Source organism: Marmota marmota, unplaced genomic scaffold (assembly GCF_001458135.2).
Source record: "Marmota marmota marmota unplaced genomic scaffold, marMar, whole genome shotgun sequence".
Taxonomy (NCBI): domain Eukaryota; kingdom Metazoa; phylum Chordata; class Mammalia; order Rodentia; family Sciuridae; genus Marmota; species Marmota marmota.
This window is the reverse complement of record NW_026000169.1, coordinates 2965778-2986747: the sequence shown is the minus strand read 5'-3', so window position 1 is coordinate 2986747 and position 20970 is coordinate 2965778. Positions and strand designations below refer to the sequence as shown.

The 20970-nt window shown below is 32.5% G+C and overlaps 1 protein-coding gene across 1 annotated transcript in view; it reads right to left on the bottom strand.

Annotated features, from left to right (window-relative positions):
* The window catches only part of LOC107152686 (activating transcription factor 7 interacting protein), an 86465-nt gene that overhangs the window by 52205 nt on the left and 13290 nt on the right, over positions 1 to 20970 (bottom strand). Inside the window, 2 exon segments of the mRNA XM_048787209.1 lie at positions 277 to 875; positions 877 to 1797. Of these exon segments, the coding sequence (XP_048643166.1) occupies positions 277 to 875; positions 877 to 1790 (1513 nt within the window). The 5' untranslated portion in view covers positions 1791 to 1797.

Here is a 20970-nt window from a genome sequence, read left to right as displayed (position 1 = left end):
ATCTTATCTCTGTTCCTAGACTAGAAGTCACTTGTGAATAGGCTATATTTTCTACCTATCTATACCCTTTTCCAGAATTTACCATGATGTTGCTCACAGAGAGAGCATTTCATAATTATGAATTCTGTGAAGAATACATTAAGAGATCCTTCTATAGAGTCACCACCATTCTCAACGTCCTCTGAAACTCATATAAACTTAAAATTTTACCAGAATGTTTTATCAAACAGTTGCAAAAGCTAATAAAAATCTTTAAAACTTATATAATCTGCTAACCTGGCGAGCGTGTCTCATTTTGCGATATAACTTCAGACTCCTCTTTTTCACATGGAATATCCTCTTCATCAGAGAGGACCAAAAAGGCTTCTTTTGGTAAACTCTCACTACTTTCTTGTTTAGATGGAGATCCAAAAGAACCTTCCATTTTCTCCTCCAAATCTGGATTTGTCTCATCATTTGAAAGGAGAGAAGTTTTAGAAAAGCAAGTAAGTTCATCTTCAGCAGGAGCAAGTTTTTCCAAAATAGGGATGATTTCATCTGTCTCCATAGAATCTGCACTTTCTAAGATATTCTCATTTTTGTCGTCTTTTTTAACATTTTCATGAATGCTTTCTACAAGGTCTGTAGAATTTTCATCTTCATTCTTTTCACCATGGTCAATTTCCATACTGCTGGATATAGCCTCTTCTCCTAAAGCAAGCTCTGTAATAGGATCTTCCTCTACCTTCTTTTCGTTTTCATGAAGTAGATCTGAACAAATAATTGTATTATCTGTTTCTGCAGCTTCTTCACTGCCACCAATATTACTATCACCTTTTTTTTCCTGATCAAATGAATCTTTACACTGAATTTGATCTAACTTTTCATCATCATCTTTTTTTGCTACTCTGCCCTGTATTGTCAGTTTCAGTAATTGGTTCACAAACTGGTACAGAACTTGGTTCAAAGGTGGCTTCAAAGGTTGATTCAGAAGTCAGTTCAGAGGCCAATTCACCAGAGGCCAGTTTACCAGAGGCCAGATCACCAGAAACCAGATCATCATAGGAAAATTCGCTACAAGCAGGATCACCAGAAGATAGTTCACCAGGAGCTAGATCACCAGAGGCTGAATTATCAGAAGCAGGATCACCAGAACCTATTTCACCAGAGGCAGTTTCGCCAGAAACTGGTTCACCAGAAACTGGCTCACCAGAAATCACTTGAGTAGAAACCGGTTCACCAGAAGTGGAATCACCAGAGCTAAGATCACCAGAGACAGGCTCCCTAGAGGAAGGATCAGCAGAGGAGGGATCAGCAGAGGAGGGATCAGCAGAGGAGGGATCAGCAGATGGATCACCAGAGGCAGGATCTATAGAGGCTAGTTCTTCAGAGTCTGGATCTACAGTGGCTGGATCACCAGAAGCTGGTTCAGTGGTCAGTTTAGAGGCTGATTCAGGAGTTATATTCTTAGGAGACAAAGGTTCACAACTTAAATTATCATCCTGCTTGTTTTTTACATTAACATTTAGGATACAGGACATTTCTTTCCATTCTGTTTTACTTTCTTCAGGATCAAAACAAATCTCTTCAATACCATTCACTTCCTCCTTATCTTTAATATAATCTATATTTTCCAAAGGTGAGGTTGGGTCCAAATCTCCATTTTCATGGTTGCCATTTAATAGCTTGACATCAGTTTTTAACAGTTCTTCTTTGACTTTGTACACAGCTTCAAGTTGTTGACGATCACTCACTCTCATTGTTTTCCGAGCTTTGAAGACTTTTTTCTGAGGTTCTTCTATACTATCCATTTTGAATCTTTAAAAAAAAGAAAAAGAAACGAGTTTAATAATTTAAACAGAAGTCACCTAATTATTGACTTACTACAAACTGATAGTACAAATTGATAAATGAATAAAAGCTTACATCATATGATTTTGAAATAACAAACCAAAAAATTAATCCTTGCTGTGTACTGATTTTCATATTTAATAGATTTACATAATACAAAAGTGACAACGTAGTACTGGGTGCAGTGGCGCACCCCTGTAATACCAATACCAGGGACTTGGGGGGGTGAGGCCCTAAGCAACTTAAGGAGTCCCTGTATCAAAACAAAATATAAAAGGGCTGGGGGTATGGATCAGTGGTTAAGCCACCCTGGGGGGGTTCAATCCCTGGTACCCCCCAAAAAAGAGTGACAATGTGAACAGTTCATACTAGAACATTAATTTACTAGGAAAAAAAAAAAAAAAACAGAAATAAAAAGACCAGTTTTCATTCTCCACGTGAGATATATAGAACCTAAAGGAGATACAGGAGAATACAAAAGCAGATGAAGAAAATTAGAAAAAAAAAGTGTAAAAATGAAAACAGAAGGGGATGGAAAAGACATAAAGGAAGAATTAAAGAACATATAAGGAAAGATTATATGTGAATCAAGCCTAACTATAAATTAACAGAAGTTTTTAATGTTAACAAGGCATTTACCATCAAAAAAGACATTGTCAATTAAAAATTTTAAATATTTTTTAAGAAGAAAGTGAAGACAATTCACACAATGGGAGAAAACATTTGCAAATTCTATATTGGTAAGAGACATATATAAAATGTATATATGTGTGTATGTATGTATGTATCCACACACCCATATCCACAAACTAAATAGACCAATTTAAAACCAAACAAAGGTCTTGAATAGACTTGTCTACAAAATAGCTCAGTAAGTGAATACTCTATAAGGAATAAACATGAAAAAGATGCTGAACACCATATGTCATCAGGAAAATGCAAATCAAAACCACAATGAGATAACACATACCAGGATAGCTGTAACAAAAGAGAATTCTGAATTCTGGAAAGGATGTAGAAAAATTTGAACCTTTAAACAATACTGGTGGGACTGTAAAATGGTACAGCTGCTTTGAAAAACAGGCAGTTCCTCACCATGATAAACACAGAGTTGCCATATGACTCTGCAGTTCTTACTCCTAGGAATCACCCAAAAGAAACAAAAAGATTAAGTCCATACAAAAACTTACCTACAAATGCTTATAGCAAGCAGCATTACCCATAATAACCCAAAATTGAGAAACCTAAATATCCAGAAACCAATGAATAGATAAATAAAAATGTAGTATGTCCATACAATGGAAAATTATGCAGTCTTACAAGGAAAAAAAAAATAATGACATATGCTACAACACAGATTAATCTTGAAAATACATTGAGAGAAAGAAATCAGTCACAAAAGACTACATACTAAATGACTTCAGTTATATGATTTGTTCAGAATAGGCAAATCTATAGAGATGGGAAGTAAATCAGTGATTGCCTAGGGCAGAGGGTTTGGGAAGAAATGGTAGCTGCTAAAAGGTATAGGATTTCCTTATGGAGTAATGAAGATGTTCTAACACTGACTGAGGTCATGCTATATAACTCTGTGAACATGCTATAAAAACAGTAAACTGTATATTTTTATGGGTGAACTGTATGTATGTGATTATAACAGAAAAGTTGTTAGCAAAAATGGTTGGGTTTGTGTGTATTTGTGTGTGTGTGTTGTATTTTATCTTGGCTAATATTTCTGTTTTACATCCGCTTTCTAGTTTCATTTGTTATTCCTCTTTTACTTTTTTGAGCAGGTTTAATTTACTACCTTTTTACTTGAGGTTCAAGTTTAATCAGTTTTTAATCTTTTCTCATTTATAATGTATATGCAGATACTATAAATTTCTAAGAGCTGATTTAGTTGCAGCTCACATTTTGATGTCATACTTCCATTATTACTCTATTAAAAAAATACCACTATGGTATCTTTTTAAATCTAGGAGTTACTCAGCAGGGTTTCTTAAAAATGCATTTCTTAAAACGATAATACCTTACTACCAAGGGAAGCTCATTTAAAAAAAAATTCTAGATTGATTTCACACCCAAATATCAAGTAATACTGATCAAGAGCAAGTCATAAGCATTTGGCTTCAGTTCACACCCACCAAGGTGCGCAACAGATGAACGTCTGGTACCAGATTCTTATTGCTTGAATTGTGAAAACACATACACACACCCAGAGTCCTAAACCCCGATACCCGAGAATGTGATTTAATCTGGATAATGTTTTTAACCAAAGTAATTAAGTTAAAATAAGGTTATAGCATGAGCCTATCTAATAAACTTCAGAGACTGCCTTGACTTAATTCACAATAACACACACACACACATTTTTTCAAGAATGAAATGTACAGAAGGCAGAACAAATCCTTGCTTAGTATCTTCAGAGGGAGCATGGCCCTGACAACACCTTGATTTTAAACTTCTAACTTAGAGAATTGTGGGACAACAAATTTGCTGTTTAAGGAGAAAAACATGAGTTTGTGTGTTTGCAGAGCACTTCACCACATAAACAGAATAGTCGAAGAAAATAAACACAAAAATCATTTCAAAATATTCATTTGACAAAAACTCAAAAACTGACTCAAAATTTTCAAGAAATTAAGAAAACACTCAAATTTGATAAAGGTTGTCTATACAAACATTATAAATATTATATTAATGGTGAAATAAGAATTAAGACAAAGATGTTCTGTTATCACCATTTTTATGTTAACACATGCCAATACAAATAAAAGAGGGTAGAGATATGATCCTGGAAGGGAAAAAAGTTATCAATCAATAGGGGATGTGTGGCTGAAGCCAGAGGTTCTTAAGTTTAAGGCTATCTTAGACAACTTATCAAAATCCTGTCTCAAAATAAAACTTTATTTTTTTTTTAAGAGAGAGAGAGAGAGAGAGACAGAGAGACAGAGAGAATTTTTATTTATTTTTTAGTTTTCGGCGGACACAACATCTTTGTTTGTATGTGGTGCTGAGGATCGAACCCGGGCCGCATGCATGCCAGGCGAGCGCGCTACCGCTTGAGCCACATCTCCAGCCCTCAAAATAAAACTTTAAAGAAGGGCTGGGGATGAAGCACAATGCTAAAGCACTTGTCTACCATGCATGAGGCCTTGACTTAATTCACAATAACACACACACACACACACACATTTTTTCAAGAATGAAATGTACAGAAGGCAAAAATGCTTTCACATTGGTTATCTTTCACCATTATCTGCAGGAACGACTTGCTTTGGTCTGAGAGGGGATATATATATTTCATTCATTATGTATTTATTTATTTATACTGGGGATTACAGAGAGGGGCTTTTACCACTGAGTTACATCCTCAGCCCTTTTTTGTATTTTATTTAGAAACAAGGTCTCACTGACTTGTTTAGCCTGGCTTTGAACTCACAATCCTCCTGTCTTACATGCCCAAGCCACTGGGATTAACAGGCCTGCCTCACTGTACTTGGCCTTGGCCTGAGAAAAAGGAAAGAAAAAAGAAAAAGCAGTCTCTGAAATCTAGAAACCTAACTGATGCTACTCACAGTTAGGCCTCAATGTCATTAAACACCAATCTGATGCTTTTAGCTAAGCCATTCTGGTTTATTACTGAACAATAAAAACACCTTAAAAAACCTGCAAGACAGACAAGACCACTATGTATCCCACAGAATACCAAATAACCCCTTCTCTCACTATATGAGTGACGGCTACTTCTTTATCAATTATAGCTTCAGACTCAGTATAAACAGTATACTCCTTCACAGCTAAGATTTATTGAGATTTACTTCCCAACATTACCCAATCCAAAGTGAGGCTCTATAATTTTTTTTTCCTTAAATTCTCCCCCAAATAGCCTAACATATACTATAACCAAATCCTGTAATAATTTCTTTCCCCCCTACCATCCTGATGTACCTTACAGATTCCCTATGTAAGCACTCTTCCCTCCCTACAATAAATAGTAATCCTTAACTTGTTCAATAACAAGTGTATTCCTTGTGGTCTTTGGTAAAAGTATAAAACAAGAAGCCGGCCTATTTTCTGGAGGAATCTGACACTTTAACATAACACTTTCTAGGTTGTGGTATATATTCTGCATTTATTCTCTCAGTTTAAGTCAATAACGCAAAACATAATTTTTAGTCTTCCTAGCCTGTTAATTTAAATTATAGAACAGATTTAAGTTATTTGGAAAAATTGTTCAATTAAACAGAAACCTTAATGCGAAATTATCACAGGTACTATTTTAGGTCTTAGAATTTAAACTTCAAGGTTTTTCCTTCCCCATCCATTCCAAAGTCATGTAAATCACAAAATTTCCTGGAAAGAAGTTACAATATGACTTTTGTAATCAACTTTCCTTGCTAACTCCAAAGATATAAAATAATTAAATATATAACGTAAGTTGCATGGTTACCCTTTAAATATTTTCAAATACTGAGAACCTCATAATGTCCACATTCTTCAAATGTTATATGGCTAGCTACAATTATCCTGAGTTTCACTAAAAGTAAACAATCCTTTTAAAAAATGTTCTTTGTAACTTTTAGTAACCCAATTAAGAAAATGAAATCTACATGGATTCATGGATTTAAATCTCAGTTCAGTATTTATGATGTGACACTGAGCAAGTTATCTATAATTTCAATTTCTTAGTTTTAGTTATATTAAAAAGGAAATAATATCAATACCTGCCAAAGAGGCTTCAGTGAGGGCTGAGATTAAACTAGTTATCACTAAAATTAATTAACTAGCACTAATTAATAATAAACACTGGCACTTAGAGTAGTAAGCACTCAATAATTATTATCATCATTGTCTATGAATATTCAGGATAATGTTTTAAGGCATACACTTTTAGAGTCTGAGGCAAATTTTTCCTAAGTACTTCTGGCATTTTTATTTATTAGAAAAATCCATCATATAAGCCTAGTATTTAATATTAAATTGCCTTGACCAAATAACATCTAATAAAAATAGTTCTAATCTAAGGCAAGTTGATTGTATAAAAAAACTGCCATTAAACTCATCAATAATAAAATGTAATAGAATAACTACCATCCATACCCACAAGAGAGCACACTATAGCTATTTACTACGTCTTTTATGAATTCTAAATATAATTTAAAAATAGACAAAGCAATAAGTAACATAAGCAACCAGTTCAAACCAGTTCAATCATATTTGCACAAACCAATCAGTAGTCTGCTTTTAGAAATCTATTTTGCATAAGCACCGCACATTTAAGAAAGACACACATTAAAGAAAGATGTGTTACTAGCAAACAAGTCTCCATAGTTTATTACCAGAACATTTCTGAAGATCATTTTAAATACTGTCATCTGGATCTAAGATGTCATTATTTTGCAGAATAAATGCTACATTTAAGGTGGCAACACTAACTCATGAAGCTTTCATATGGATGTAGCTTGTTTCCACAGGAAAAACAGATGTAAAAGCAGAAAATACCTGCCATATCTAGAAATAACTGCAAGACAAAATGAACTAGTTTCTCCTGGAAGTACTTTTTTCATGAAAGAAGTCCAAACAAATGTTTTTAATTCCCTATTCTGTATATTTGGATTCAAGAACTTTGGGGAAATACTAACAGTAATAAATCCCTTTCTACAAAAAAATAAAAATAATATATAAATATAACCAGAGAAGGATGTGTTACCTACAAATATGTCTTTATGGCTTACATATTTTTCTTCAATTTTTGGTAAACTATTTTTAAGGAAATCCAATGAGCCTCTTCTGTAAGTGAAAACATCATTTGCTTCTCTGCTTCATCGAACCCTTTCACCCACTTCTTTCATTCTTTCTAGCAAATAGATCATAGCTATGAAATAACAAAGGGAAGCTGTTTTGTCTTAGCCTACAATCTGCCTGCTGAAAAAGCTCAAGAATTTAAGTGGCTGTTCAAGAGCAGCTGATGGATTCAGCCAATCAGCATCCAGCATTCTGATTCCTGCCCAGCAACAGGAGACTGACAATAAAATCAGGGAAACATAGTTTAAAAAGATCTGGATCTTCTTTGTCTGAAATAAGTAATCTAGAACATAGCTTGCATAATATCCTAAATCCATATTATATGCACTAAGCATATAAATAAGTAAATAAGATTTATTTCTTTTATGATACTTTATCTAGCTTTAATAAATGTCCATGAATGATTCTAGAAAATTTTCTGAGGAATGAGTTTAATATGGATAATAGAAAAGAGTATACTTTCTACACAATGAGTCAGAATCTGCAAAAATCAAAAGTAGATTTCCAAGAATTCGTAGATCTTATATGGATAAACATAACTAAAACTGACAAATTTTAAATGCAAATAACAAGATTATTTTCATACCCACCTGCCATTATTATCATATATTTCTGATTCCAAAAATAAATAGTACTCTGCATCAAAAGGATTACTGTGGAGAGCACGGTAAAATGTTCTGATGTCTACTGCACTAAACTGATTCAGTTTAATTCATGAGATTAAAACATCTGGTTCTTGCTGATAGGTTTTAAGTGATAATATAATTACTATATCCTTTTCTCCTTAACTGCTTTTCACAGCTAGCTACAATATGAGCTTTCCTTTTGAAGCAATAAGATGTGTAGATTACAAAGTAAATATTCACAGAAACTGAAAGGAAATTTTTCTTATATTACATCAATTTACAGCTTTTAAATATAACATTATGAAATATAAAATAGAAAATCTGTGGTCAGAATAAAGTTTTTCTCAAATTCACTACGCATTAGATTTTTCTGAATAAACAACTTTTAAAAATAAACAACTTTTTAAAATTTCCCTTTCCTTGCAGATGAATCTTGTAATTTTTCAAACATACTCAAAAGGGAGCTTTCTGCAGCCATACTCTTAGTTTATATAATCTCCCCATAGGAAAGTAAATCAACAGCTGCTTCAATGCTCCATTCCTGTGAGAGAACTGAAATTCACTGTCTGATTGGCTCAAAGCCACAGATGTCTAATACCAATCAGACAGCAATATCACAAACCTTGCCCAGAAACAAGGGAAACAGATGAGGGCAAATGACCTATCAAAAATCCAATGGGTGTGAAAATATAGATGAATAATGAAATTGAAACGTATTAGTACTGTAAACCCAGACGCTTTGATTAAGAAGTCTTTGGTATTTTCTTTTTAATTAAATAGAGTTTGTACTGGTCCCCTCTCTCCCCACAAAAAAGGCCTTCAGAAAGTACCAACATTACTGGGTCAAATCTCATATACACACAAGCATGACATTAATTCAAAGTAATGCATACCTGATGCAATATACTTAAAAATAAAACTTAAGGAAAAACTTAGAAAATATGAATAAAACAATTTAAGTCAATATATCACTTTTATCTTCAAAAGCACTTCAGTTATATTCAAGCTGTTAAATGACATTAGTATAACTTTTTTTCTGAATGGGATGCTGAAAAATAATTATTATTCAAATTTGGTTTTGTTAAATGGCTTAACTAAATATGATTCAACAAGCCTCATAATCACTTCCTCTTAAAATAACTGAGAAAAAGCCTTCATCCATGATTCCTAATCTCTTAATAAATGCCAAATATTCCTGGACTCTTTAAAAATCCCAATTCTTAGTTGAGAACTCTTCTGATTTTATTTTGCACTGCTAAATTTTGCTTGAGAATTAGCAATACTACTGAAAAAGAATCATAAAGAATAATCAGTGTGTTGTATAATAAATAATAATCTGCTTTACTGTTTATTGCCCATTAATTAGAATGGTCAACCTAACAATGCAATGGTTCACCCACTACGACCTTACCCACTCCAATTTAGTATATATACACTTTTAAATTTTATTTTAAACACTAGGTATCTTGTCATTTTTGTTTAAAATTAATTATTTTTCTAAAGTAATTAAAACATAGTACTACTTTCACTATTTCTGTTAAAAATCCCACAAAATTTTTTCATCATGTACCCTTTTTAACACTACCAGGTAGCATGCTCCTCCTTCCTCATCCTTTTCTCCCAAACACAAAGGAGACTCTTAAATTTGGTGTTTATTATTCCTAAGCCTGCCTTACACTTTTTCTATCTAATAAATTCCCCCTTTAATTAAACTACATATCTTGAAAGGAGAAAAAAGAAACTGATGCTTATCAAAGGACAATTATATGTCACACACTATACTAAGGCTTTTTCTCAGTTATTAAAGCGACAATTTCTAAAAGCTGAATTTCACAAATTATCAATAACCATACTGCTTGGTTAGGCCTATCTATAAAGTAGATCATCATCAGTATTACCAACAGCCTTCCAAAACATGTCATTTTTAAAACTACCTTATGCTAAATTCAATATGGCAATTAATAGCAGAATTCACTCAACAAACTAGTAATAAAAGGAAAAGTACTCAACCTGATAAAAGGCACCCGAAGAAAAAAAACTCACAGCCATCATACATAATAGTAAAAGACTGAAAACTTTTACTCTAGGATCAGGAACAAGAAAAGCTTCCTCAAACATAAAACTGAAGAGGTTAGACCAGATACTTGGAAAGGTCCATTCTATCTTACATTTTACATTTTTAAAATTAAATGTCTGGCTATCCTGAGCAGAAAATGTCTGCTATCAATTCTTCTATTCTCAAACTGAAGGTTCCTATGAGAACAATTAAGCTAGAAAATGAAATAAAATCATACAATGTGGGCAGGGGGTAAAACGATCTCCATTTGCAGATGACAAAATCTTGCACATAAAAAATAGTTAGGAAATTTAAAAATTATTAGAGTCAGTAAGAGTTCAACAGGTTGCAGGATATAAGATCAACATAAAAATCTGTTGTATTTCAATATCCTTGCAACAAACAATGCAAAAATAAAATTGAGAAAGCAATTGCAGGGTTGCACTGTAGAGGGCTTGCCTAGCATGCACAAGGCCCTGGGTTCAATCCCCAGCACTGGAGGGAAAAAAAAAAAATGTCATCTTAGAAAACAATTCGGCTGGGTGCCCCATACCCTGTAGGGGGAAAATGGCTTGAGCTCACTAATTCCAGGCCAATCAACTTAGTTGAGACCTCATTTCAAATGAAGGGAAGGATTCCACTTATAAGAGCATTAAGAATAATACATTTAGCAAAAGAAATACAAAACTTAGCTCTAAAAACTATAAAACATCACTGAAGAAATTAAAGAGCTAAATAAGTGGAGAGACATCTCATGTCCATGAATTAGAAGGTCAGTATTATTAAGATACCATGCTCTTCAAATTGAGCTAAAGATCAAGGCAATCCCTTATCAAAATCCCAGCTATCTTCTTGGAAGAAACTGACAAACTGATCCTAAAAAATCTCATGAAAATGCAAGTGACCCAGAATTACCAAAACAATCTTAGAAAAACAAACAAATCTGGAGGACTCACACTTCCCATTTCCAAAACTTTATTACAAAGTTATAGTAATCCAAACAGCAGCAAAAGGACAGATATTTACATTAATGGAATAGAAGTAAACCTTCACATTTATACTTAATTGATTTTAGACAAGAGCTGCCAGACCATTCAATGGGGAAAGAACAGTATTTTTTAACAAAAAGTGCTGAGACAACTGTATAGGTACAAGCAAAAGAATGATGCTTGGATCTTAGTCTCTGGCCATACACAAAAATTAACTCCTAATGGATCAAAGATCTAAATTAAACACTAAAACTTAAAAATCTTAGAAGAAAACACAAACATAAAATGTTATGGTCCTGGAATAGGTAATGTTTTCTTAGACATGACCCCAAAAGAACAAGCAACAGAAGGGGGGGGAAAAAAAAAACAAGCTTTAACCAGACTTCATCAAAATTATTTCTGTGCTACAAAGGAGACCATTAGGGAAAAAAAAAAAAAAAACAATTCACACAATGGAAAAAAATTGTAAATCATATATCTGTTAAGATATTTCTGTTATATAAGAACTGTTACAATAATGAAAACTTTAACAGCCCAACTTTCAAATGGACAAAGATCTTGAATAGACATGCCTGCAAACAGACCAAAAGACCAACAGCCTATAAGCAATAAACATGAAAAGATATTCATCAGGAAATTTTAAATTCAAATTACAATGAGACAACACTACACACACACCATGACAGCTGTAATCAAAAAGAATAAGTGCTGGCCAAGCATATGAGGAAATCTGAACCCTCACATGATTCTGGTGGGATTATAAATTGGTGCAGCTGCTCTAGAAAACATGCAGTTCCTCAACATATTAAACACAAGAGTTGTCATATGACTCCACAATTCTACTCTTAGGAACATATCATATATCCAAAAGAAACAAAAAGATATGTCCATACAACCTTGTCCACAAATGCTCATAGCAGCATTACTCTTAACAGCCCCAAATTGAGAAATCTAAATGTCCTGCAACCAATGAATGGACAAATAAAAATGCGGTATGTCCATACAATGAAATATTATTCAGCCATAAAAAGGAAAAAAGTACTGATATATGCTATGACAAGGATGAACCTTGAAAATATCCTGAGAGAAATGAAACCAGGCACACAAGGCTATATACTGAACGACTCCGTTTGCATATGTTCAGAATAGTCAAATCTATAAGATATAAATAGAATAGTGATTGCCAAAGGTTGGAGGATTTAATGAGGGTTGGCTACTAAAAGATATAAGATTTCTTTATGGAGTAATGAAAATATTCTGAGATTGATTATGGTGAAGGTGCTGAGCATGACATAACTTTCTGAGTATGCTAAAAGCCACTAAATTGAACAATGTAAACAGATGAACTGTACAACATGAATTACATCTCAATAAATCTGAAATTTTTTTTAAAAGAATAGCAGAACTTCAGTTGTTGTTGTTAGTTTATTTTTAACCTAACCCTCTTTGCTGGGGCATACTTCCAACAGAGAAAAAAAAAAACCTAACAAGAAAACTACATGTTGATCCATACTTTTCAGGGAGTATACACTTCTAGACTTATAATAAGAGTATGTGTAATTTTACTTACGACAAAATGCAGTATATGTAAAATTGCACCAGCATCATTTTCTTAGGTGTTCATCTTAGATAATCCAGTTATTCATTTTGTCTTAAATGTGACATAAACATACTTGTTTTGCAGGATGGTAGTATGATGCATGAGACACCACACAACAGAATAAAACAAGTTTCAAAAAGAAGTACTGAGCATGACACAGGTGAACACTTTAAGAACAATTATTAATCATCTTTTACACAAGGAAAATACAATTAACTATCTTTTACCAGAAGGACCAGAAAGTCTTCAGTGAAGGAGAAACATTGTCTTCCATTACAAACTGGTTGAGACAAAAAACTGTACACTTTACATGTAATCAATGCTGATAAATTTTAAAATGAGGTATAGTTCTTGAACTTTCTGGAGTTACATATAGCTTTGTTACATTTTATCAATATTTTCTTTATTCATATAATATATCATGCCACTACTTACTGTATTTGCCAATAAATTAAAGGATTCTTTACAACTAATCACTAAAAAGGAAAATAATGTACTATTAAATGAAACACTTTGGCACTTTCCATCAGATATCTAATAAAAGATTAATGCATTTTATGCATCCAAATCTATGCTAGGATTCATACTAGCATATTGTTTCTATCCAAAGCTTTGATGTCAGAAAACATTCTAAACTAGCTGATATCATTGTGATATGCTTCTGAATTCATTCCATAAAAGTGTGAAAAAAAATGAAATAATTATTCTGATATTACAATAATGAAGGGGACACACGGGATACACTTATTAAATAATGACTGAAAGAATGATGCGCTGTATACATATAACTGACACCTAAAATAATTCTTAAAGGAAAAAACCTATTCTTTGAGAAAGTACAGGTAGTAATCTAGAACATTTTAACAGACTTGTAAATGAACATGCTGGCATATTCACCTATAAAAAGTAGTAAAATATGCCCACTTACACACTAACAGAGGCAAAACATAGCACCATGAAATTAATAAAATCTGACACTCAAGCCATTTTTCAGCCTTACAAAGCCTGCTTAGTTTAAAAAATAAAATACTTCTTTAAAATAAATCTACGTTTGTTTATTGCTACATAATGATGAAAACCCTCTTTAAAATAAACATACCCCAAAAGGAGCCCCTTGCAGCCATCTTATCATTTCTCTCACAAAAACAGAAACTGAAATACAATTTGCATAGTCACTGTGGTTGGCTAATGAAAGCAGAGTCATGTAACCAATCAGGAAGCCAGAAACTGTGCTACCATAACAGGAGAAATTTTAAATCTGCCTGGCAACAGCCTAAAAATAGAAACAATATGCTAGTATGAATCCTAGCATAAATTTGAGTATAATAGCAAAACTACTAGCTAAAGTTCTTTATTTTCTTGGGGAAAAATATGGGCCTTGATTTTATCATTCAACATATCATCTGACACCTTTTCACATTAGGTGCCAATTAAAAGAAAAATGAATGTTAAGGTAAATAAAGGGCCACTTCCAAATAACATGGTATTGCTTGTATTACTTGTGTACTATGTGTGTATATGTCCGTGTGCACACATATACATTCATACATCATACTGAAGTGCTTCCCCCTCCCCCAAATAATGCAGCACTTGATCACAGCTAAAATTAATTCAAGGCTCTCTAAAAATCTCAAAATTTGAATAGGTACTATATATTTCTCTAGTACTTTTTTACTCCAATTATTTTGAAATCTTATTTGTAAAAAAAAATTAGCATTCATTAAAAGTACAAAGTTCAAATAACTCATCAATACAATAGATATGTGCCTTCAAAACAAACTTCTCCTAGCACACGGTAAACAGGGTGTCATACACACAGTAAATAGATTACTATCAGTAAGGGAAGTAAATTATCTAACTGCTCATGTGAAGTAAAAGTTAAATTTAATATGTGAACCTATAACCTGTACAATACTGTTTCGGACTTTTCAATTATGCTTAGATTAATTTTAAAGTTGATATGCTTAAAATTCTTATGTTATCCAGAAAACAGAATGTATGTCATCATTCTAACTTTTCAACCTAATAATGCTTAACATGCATGTTTCTGTGTATATTACAAATTTATTCTAGAGTAGATTTTAATCCCTAAAGATACTAAACAAATTTCAGTCTAGAATAACAATTATGAAAATTATGAGCTAGTAAAAGATGACCAAACCCCCCCCCCCCAAAAAAGGAAGGGAAGAAATAAAAAGAGGAAACAAGAAAAGGACATTAAAAAAAAAATCAAGACTTTAGATTAAATTTGAATGCTGATGAAACAAAAGGCTAAAGTACCATGTTCCAAGTTATATTTATTATCTCAAATCTTCCATCAATGAGTTTTTATGTGGTGGCAAAATTTTAAAATGTCTAGTTCACTGCTAAATGTGAAATGAATTTGTATATTTGACACTATGAAAGTTTAAACATTTAATGTGAAACTTATTACATAAAGGACTTATTTTAATCATGTATAAAGCTTGGAAAGAATACTTTTAAAGCACAAAGGAACACAGGACAGTTCTAAGTATCCAAAGTTCCACTTAAAGTAAAAATTCAATGAGTACTATATACTAATACTATTTTTTTTACTATTTATTTTTTAGTTATAGGTAGACAATATCTTTATTTTATTTTTATGTGGTGCTGAGGATCGAACCCAGTGCCTCATGCATACTAGGCAAGCACTCTATCTCTTAGTCACAGCCTCAGCCCCCTAACTAACACTTTTTAATCTACATATTCAACAGTGGCTAGATTTTAAAATGAAGTTTCTCCAAGCTTTTAAAAATAAATATTGTTGGGGCTGGGGCTGTAGTTCAGTGGTAAAGTGCTTGCCTCACATGTGTGAGGCACTGGGTTTGATCCTCAGCACCACATAAAAAATAAATAAAGATACTGTGTGTTCTTTTACAACTAAAAAAAAATATTTTTTAAAAAAAAATCTTATTTTAAACAATAGTGCACATGAAGAGTAGCTTGGCATTTCATTATTATTAACATTATGTTCAAGTACAAAAGATATCCAAAATCTAGATATAATTGTATCTTATAACATCTTAGGGGAATGGTATGGTGGCAAAGACCTGTAATCCCAGTGATTTGGGAAACTGAGGATCACAAATTCAAAGCCTGCTTCAGCAATTTAGGGAGTCCCTAAGCAACTTAGTAAGACCCTGTCTCAAAAAAATAAAAATAAAAAGGGCTGGGTTCGAATCCCCAGTGCAAAAATAAATAAAAATCTTAGGGCTGGGGGCATAACTCAGTGGTAGAGCATGCCCCAAATCCTTGTTAAATAACTAGCACCCCAATAGATAAAAAATAAATATTCCAAATGTAGTATGTACATAGATTTTGTTTACTTATCTGACATAAACTATTATCCTCATCCCAAAGGAAATCAGTTATTAATTAACCTATGAGTTACAATTAGTGGAAGAGTATTTTATTTAAGAAATTCTTTGATAATCCCAGATTATCAATATTTCATATTTTTCTAAGTAGTATTGAAAGCAGTTATAATACATTTTTCAAATTTTTTACTTATATTGGCCAGTTTATTTCAAGAAAACCAAAACAGCATAAAGTTTGTAGAACATTATTCAAAATAGTCACAATCTGGGGGTAACTGAAGATTCAAGCAAATTTAGAACAATTAGCATAATAACTATAATGCCCAAGAAGTTTTAGACAGTTCCAGAAACTTCATCCTGGATCAAGTCATTAATCTAGTCACTCCTATTCCTAACCCTGCTAAAAACTCATAGAAACTTAAATAGCTGCTGAAAAAATCACACTGTTCTCTAATCCCAGTTTCTATGTACAGAAGTCTAACTTTAGTAACAGCTATAACTAAATAACAAACCTTAAAAATTCCTCTTTGTACCAATTATTTTTCTCTTCCATAGAAAAGCAATATTGTCCGTTTTCCTTACTTGTAGATGTAATTAAAATTATTTTACCATAATTTTCTACCAATTCTACTTATAAATCTATATCTTTGTTCAAAAGATGCAGATTGTTTAAAAAAAAATTTGATAGCAATATTTATACCAGGCATATAACAAAGAATGAACCAACAACTTCCCTGTAAACAAACAAAAAAAAATTTTAATTCCCATTCTGAAATTTTCTATTAACAATGTATAAGGATAAAATCTATTGCATGCTGATTATGTTCCTTAGAACCTTAGTTTCATAGGTTGGGCTGTTAGAAGCTATTATCGAAAGTTGATATTCTAGGCACTGGGTGGGCTGGCGCATGCCTGTAATCCCAGAGGCTTGGGAGGCACAGGCAGGAGGATTGAGAGTTTTTGAACTGATGATACTGATGCCAGCATCAGCAAAGGCAAGGCACTAAACAAGTCTCTAATAAAATACAAAACAGGGCTGCAATGTGGCTCAGTGGTCAAGTGTCCCTGAGTTCAATCCCTGATATCTTCAGCCCCACCAACCAAAAAAAAAAAAAGTTTATATTTTTTTAAATACAGAATTTCTCTACCCAATTTGAAACCTAAAAAAAAAAAAAAAAAAAACTGTAGTGATCGGACAAAAAAAGTTACTATACTTTGAACACTAAAATAATCTCTCTCTAATCATCATCATCAATAAGCTTGCCCATTAAATGCATTAACTGGTATTCATAAATACACTGAGACTTGTGCTATTCACACTTAAATCTATACATGAGCTGTTTGTCTTACTGAATTCAGTTATAAATTTTTATTATAAATTATAGAATTCAGTTAAATTTTGAGTAAACTGATGAAATATGAGTGCAAAAGCAAAAAAAAAACCTTCTATATATGCATCAGTAAGAGAGATCAATGCAATACAGAAAAAACACATCCCCAAGTATGGGAGATATTAGGCAAATCATTTAACACCTCTAAAGTTTCCCACCCAAAACATGTGGAAATTAAACTAGAGACCTTAAAAGATCCTTCAAGCTTTGATTCTTATTAACATTTTAATAAATTATACTCTAGAATATATTGCTCTTTAAGCAATGATAAAAAATAGGTTGGCTTTGTTCATTCATGTACATGAACATTCATCAGGGTCATTATTTTAAGGATGATTTTAGGACTCTGTAAATAAATGACAATTAAAAGTACAAAAGTACAGCTCGATATAAAATGTTACTACATATAGATTTAAGTTTATATCTGGAACAGAATCAGGCAGTAATTACAGCACATTAGGTATTTTTCTAGGTGTACAACCCTCAAAATTAGAAGTGCTCTAGTTTCCATGAACTGCCATGTCTCCATTATAGACTTTTAATTCTAATAATCAAAAACAGCCTTTCAAATGTGAAATTATAGACCTCTACAGAACCCTGACTTTCTGACAGGGTCTAAGATTTCTGAAAACTGACTCTGTATTAAAAATCACTCAAATTCAAATGGAAAGATAGAAAAAGGAGTATGCCTTTCTTTTCAATCTCAATTTCAATTGCACTTCTGCTTATAACCCTATTTATAATTCAGTTATAGCCACAAGACTTCAGAAGCAGTTGCTAAGCAACAGCAGCATGCTCAGTTCACGGCTATTGGAAACCTGGCTCTCTGCCAGATGAAAATATTTAAACTGAGTCTAGAGCCTCCAGAATTTAAAAAAGGAGAGGAAGAGGAGGACAGAGAGGAAAGAACAGAGGAAAAGGAAAGGAAAGGGGTAAAGGAGAGAAAGCAAAACAACAATCAAGGACATGTGATGATAAATGTAATAAACCAAGTACTTAAATTAAGCTCTTCTCAAGGGTTCACAAATTCTGACCAAGGACCTTATTTTGGTATTTCCAAATACTTATTCTATTTTTCTTTTTTTTTTTTTTTAATTTTTTTTTATTGGTTGTTCAAAACATTATAAAGCTCTTGACATATCATATTTCATACATTAGATTCAAGTTGGTTATGAACTCCCAATTTTACCCCAAATACAGATTGCAGAATCACATTGGTTACACATCCACATTTTTACATAATGCCCTATTAGTAACTGTTGTGTTCTGCTACCTTTCCTATCCTCTACCATCCCCCCTCCCTCCCCTCCCATCTTCTCTCTCTACCCCATCCACTGTAATTCATATTTCTCCTTGTTTATTTTCCCATTCCCTTATTCTATTTTTCTTCAAAATTTTTATCATCTTTTCTATGTTAAGATAAGGATTCTCAAGCTATTCTTCTGTAAACAAACAAAAAATATTTTTTGATACACCACATCACTGTTAACAGCATGCAGTCAAATTCAATAAATATATGCTGTACAAAAACAGTCCTTGGAAACAGTAGGATGGCACTCTGAAGGAACTGACTGCAACTTTAAGGCCTTTAAGGTTAACCTTAAGGTCTTTAAGGCTAAGAGACAAGAAATTACATTTTCCTAAAATTCCTTTATCCCTCCAGGCCTGGTTAAGATGAAATAACTTTTATATCCTAGACTGCACTATTTTTTCAATTTAAATACTTTTAATAATTTAAAATATAAGCATATTAGGAAATTTATTAACAACCTAAAATGGTTACAAAAAATAACTGTTATTTCTCAACAAAAACTGAAAAGCACCCAGTATGTTTCAACATTCGTTAATTTAAAAAAAATTAAACACTGATAACATTTTTAAAAAGTAATATATATAACGGGAAAAAATGTCCAAAATAGAGGAAAATCTTTTGAAAAATAAATATTTTCAAAATTTATTTTGAAAATCAAAATAAAAAATGATTTGTCCTCTTAGATTTGACAGCATATGACAAAGCAATAATTACTATCACAATTCTAAAAGAGTACAACAGAATAATTATCCAAAAGATAAAAACAAGCAATAATAAATGTAACATGACACAGAAAACATCACAAATTAACAGAGAAAAGGTAGGTTTTAAAATGAATGGTTGATTTTGAAGAACCAATAATAAAAAAAAAATGCAAAAAAAAAGTAAAATGAATGGTTGAGAATGGATTCAAACAGTTGATATATGAAATGTAATAGCAAAATACTCTAGGGATTTAAAAAATGGAAAACTTTAAGGACTCAGAAGGTATTATAAGTAACCATAAATTCTGAGAAATACATAAGAAAAAGCAGCACAGTGGTGTAGGATTAGCATTCCATAATAAAAAAGAGTAAATAAAAAGGACAAATGATTCAGAAAAAGTTAACATAAAATAGGCAACTTTTAAACAAATATATTCAATTTCACTAATAATCAGTGAGAAAAGAAAAATAGGTTTTTATAGTTCAGTTTGACAACTATATTGTTTAGCATTAACGTACACGAGTGGTCTAATACTGTTAGCAGAAGAGTTAACCATCACAACGATTCTTAAATATATAAATAAACACAAACTGTGCATCAACTCTGACAAAGCAAAGGTACTTAGAGATATGTATCTTAAGATATATTAAAAGTTTTTAAAAGGTGGTACATGCATGTAATCATAGGGGCTTGGGAGGCTGAGGCAGAAGGATTGCAAGTTCAAAGCCAGCCCCAGCAAAAGCAAGGCATTAAGTAACTCAGTAAGACCCTGTCTCTAAATAAAAATACAAAATAGGGCTGGGGATGTGGCTCAGTGGTGGAGTGCCCCTGAGTTCAATTCCCAATACCCGCTCCCCCCAAAAAAAAACATTTAAAAAGGGAATGCCTAATAATAACAAAATGCACTTAATAACAAAAAATAGTTCGCTAAGAAAATAGTTTTAAAAAATACTAGTATACACTAAGGAGTTTAAAAGAATATGGTAGATCCTTCACAGGTGTGAAAAGATCTTTGTGAAATATTAAGTGAACTAAAAAAGCACTGCAGAATTCTTTCGTAATAAATATGCAAACCCTTGGGCCAGACATACCTATGTAATACTGGCACCCATTCTTTCCCGGTTAGGTTACCTATCCAAGAAATATTTCCTTTCCTTGCCCCAGTATCCTCATCCATGAAACTGAGAATATAATAATGTCTAACCTTACAGAAATTTTAGGTGAATTAAATGAAACAACAAAAAGTTCTTTGACATCAAAAGCAGTCATTTAACTGTTTTCCTGTTTTTATGCCATTACATTTTAAAACACACAC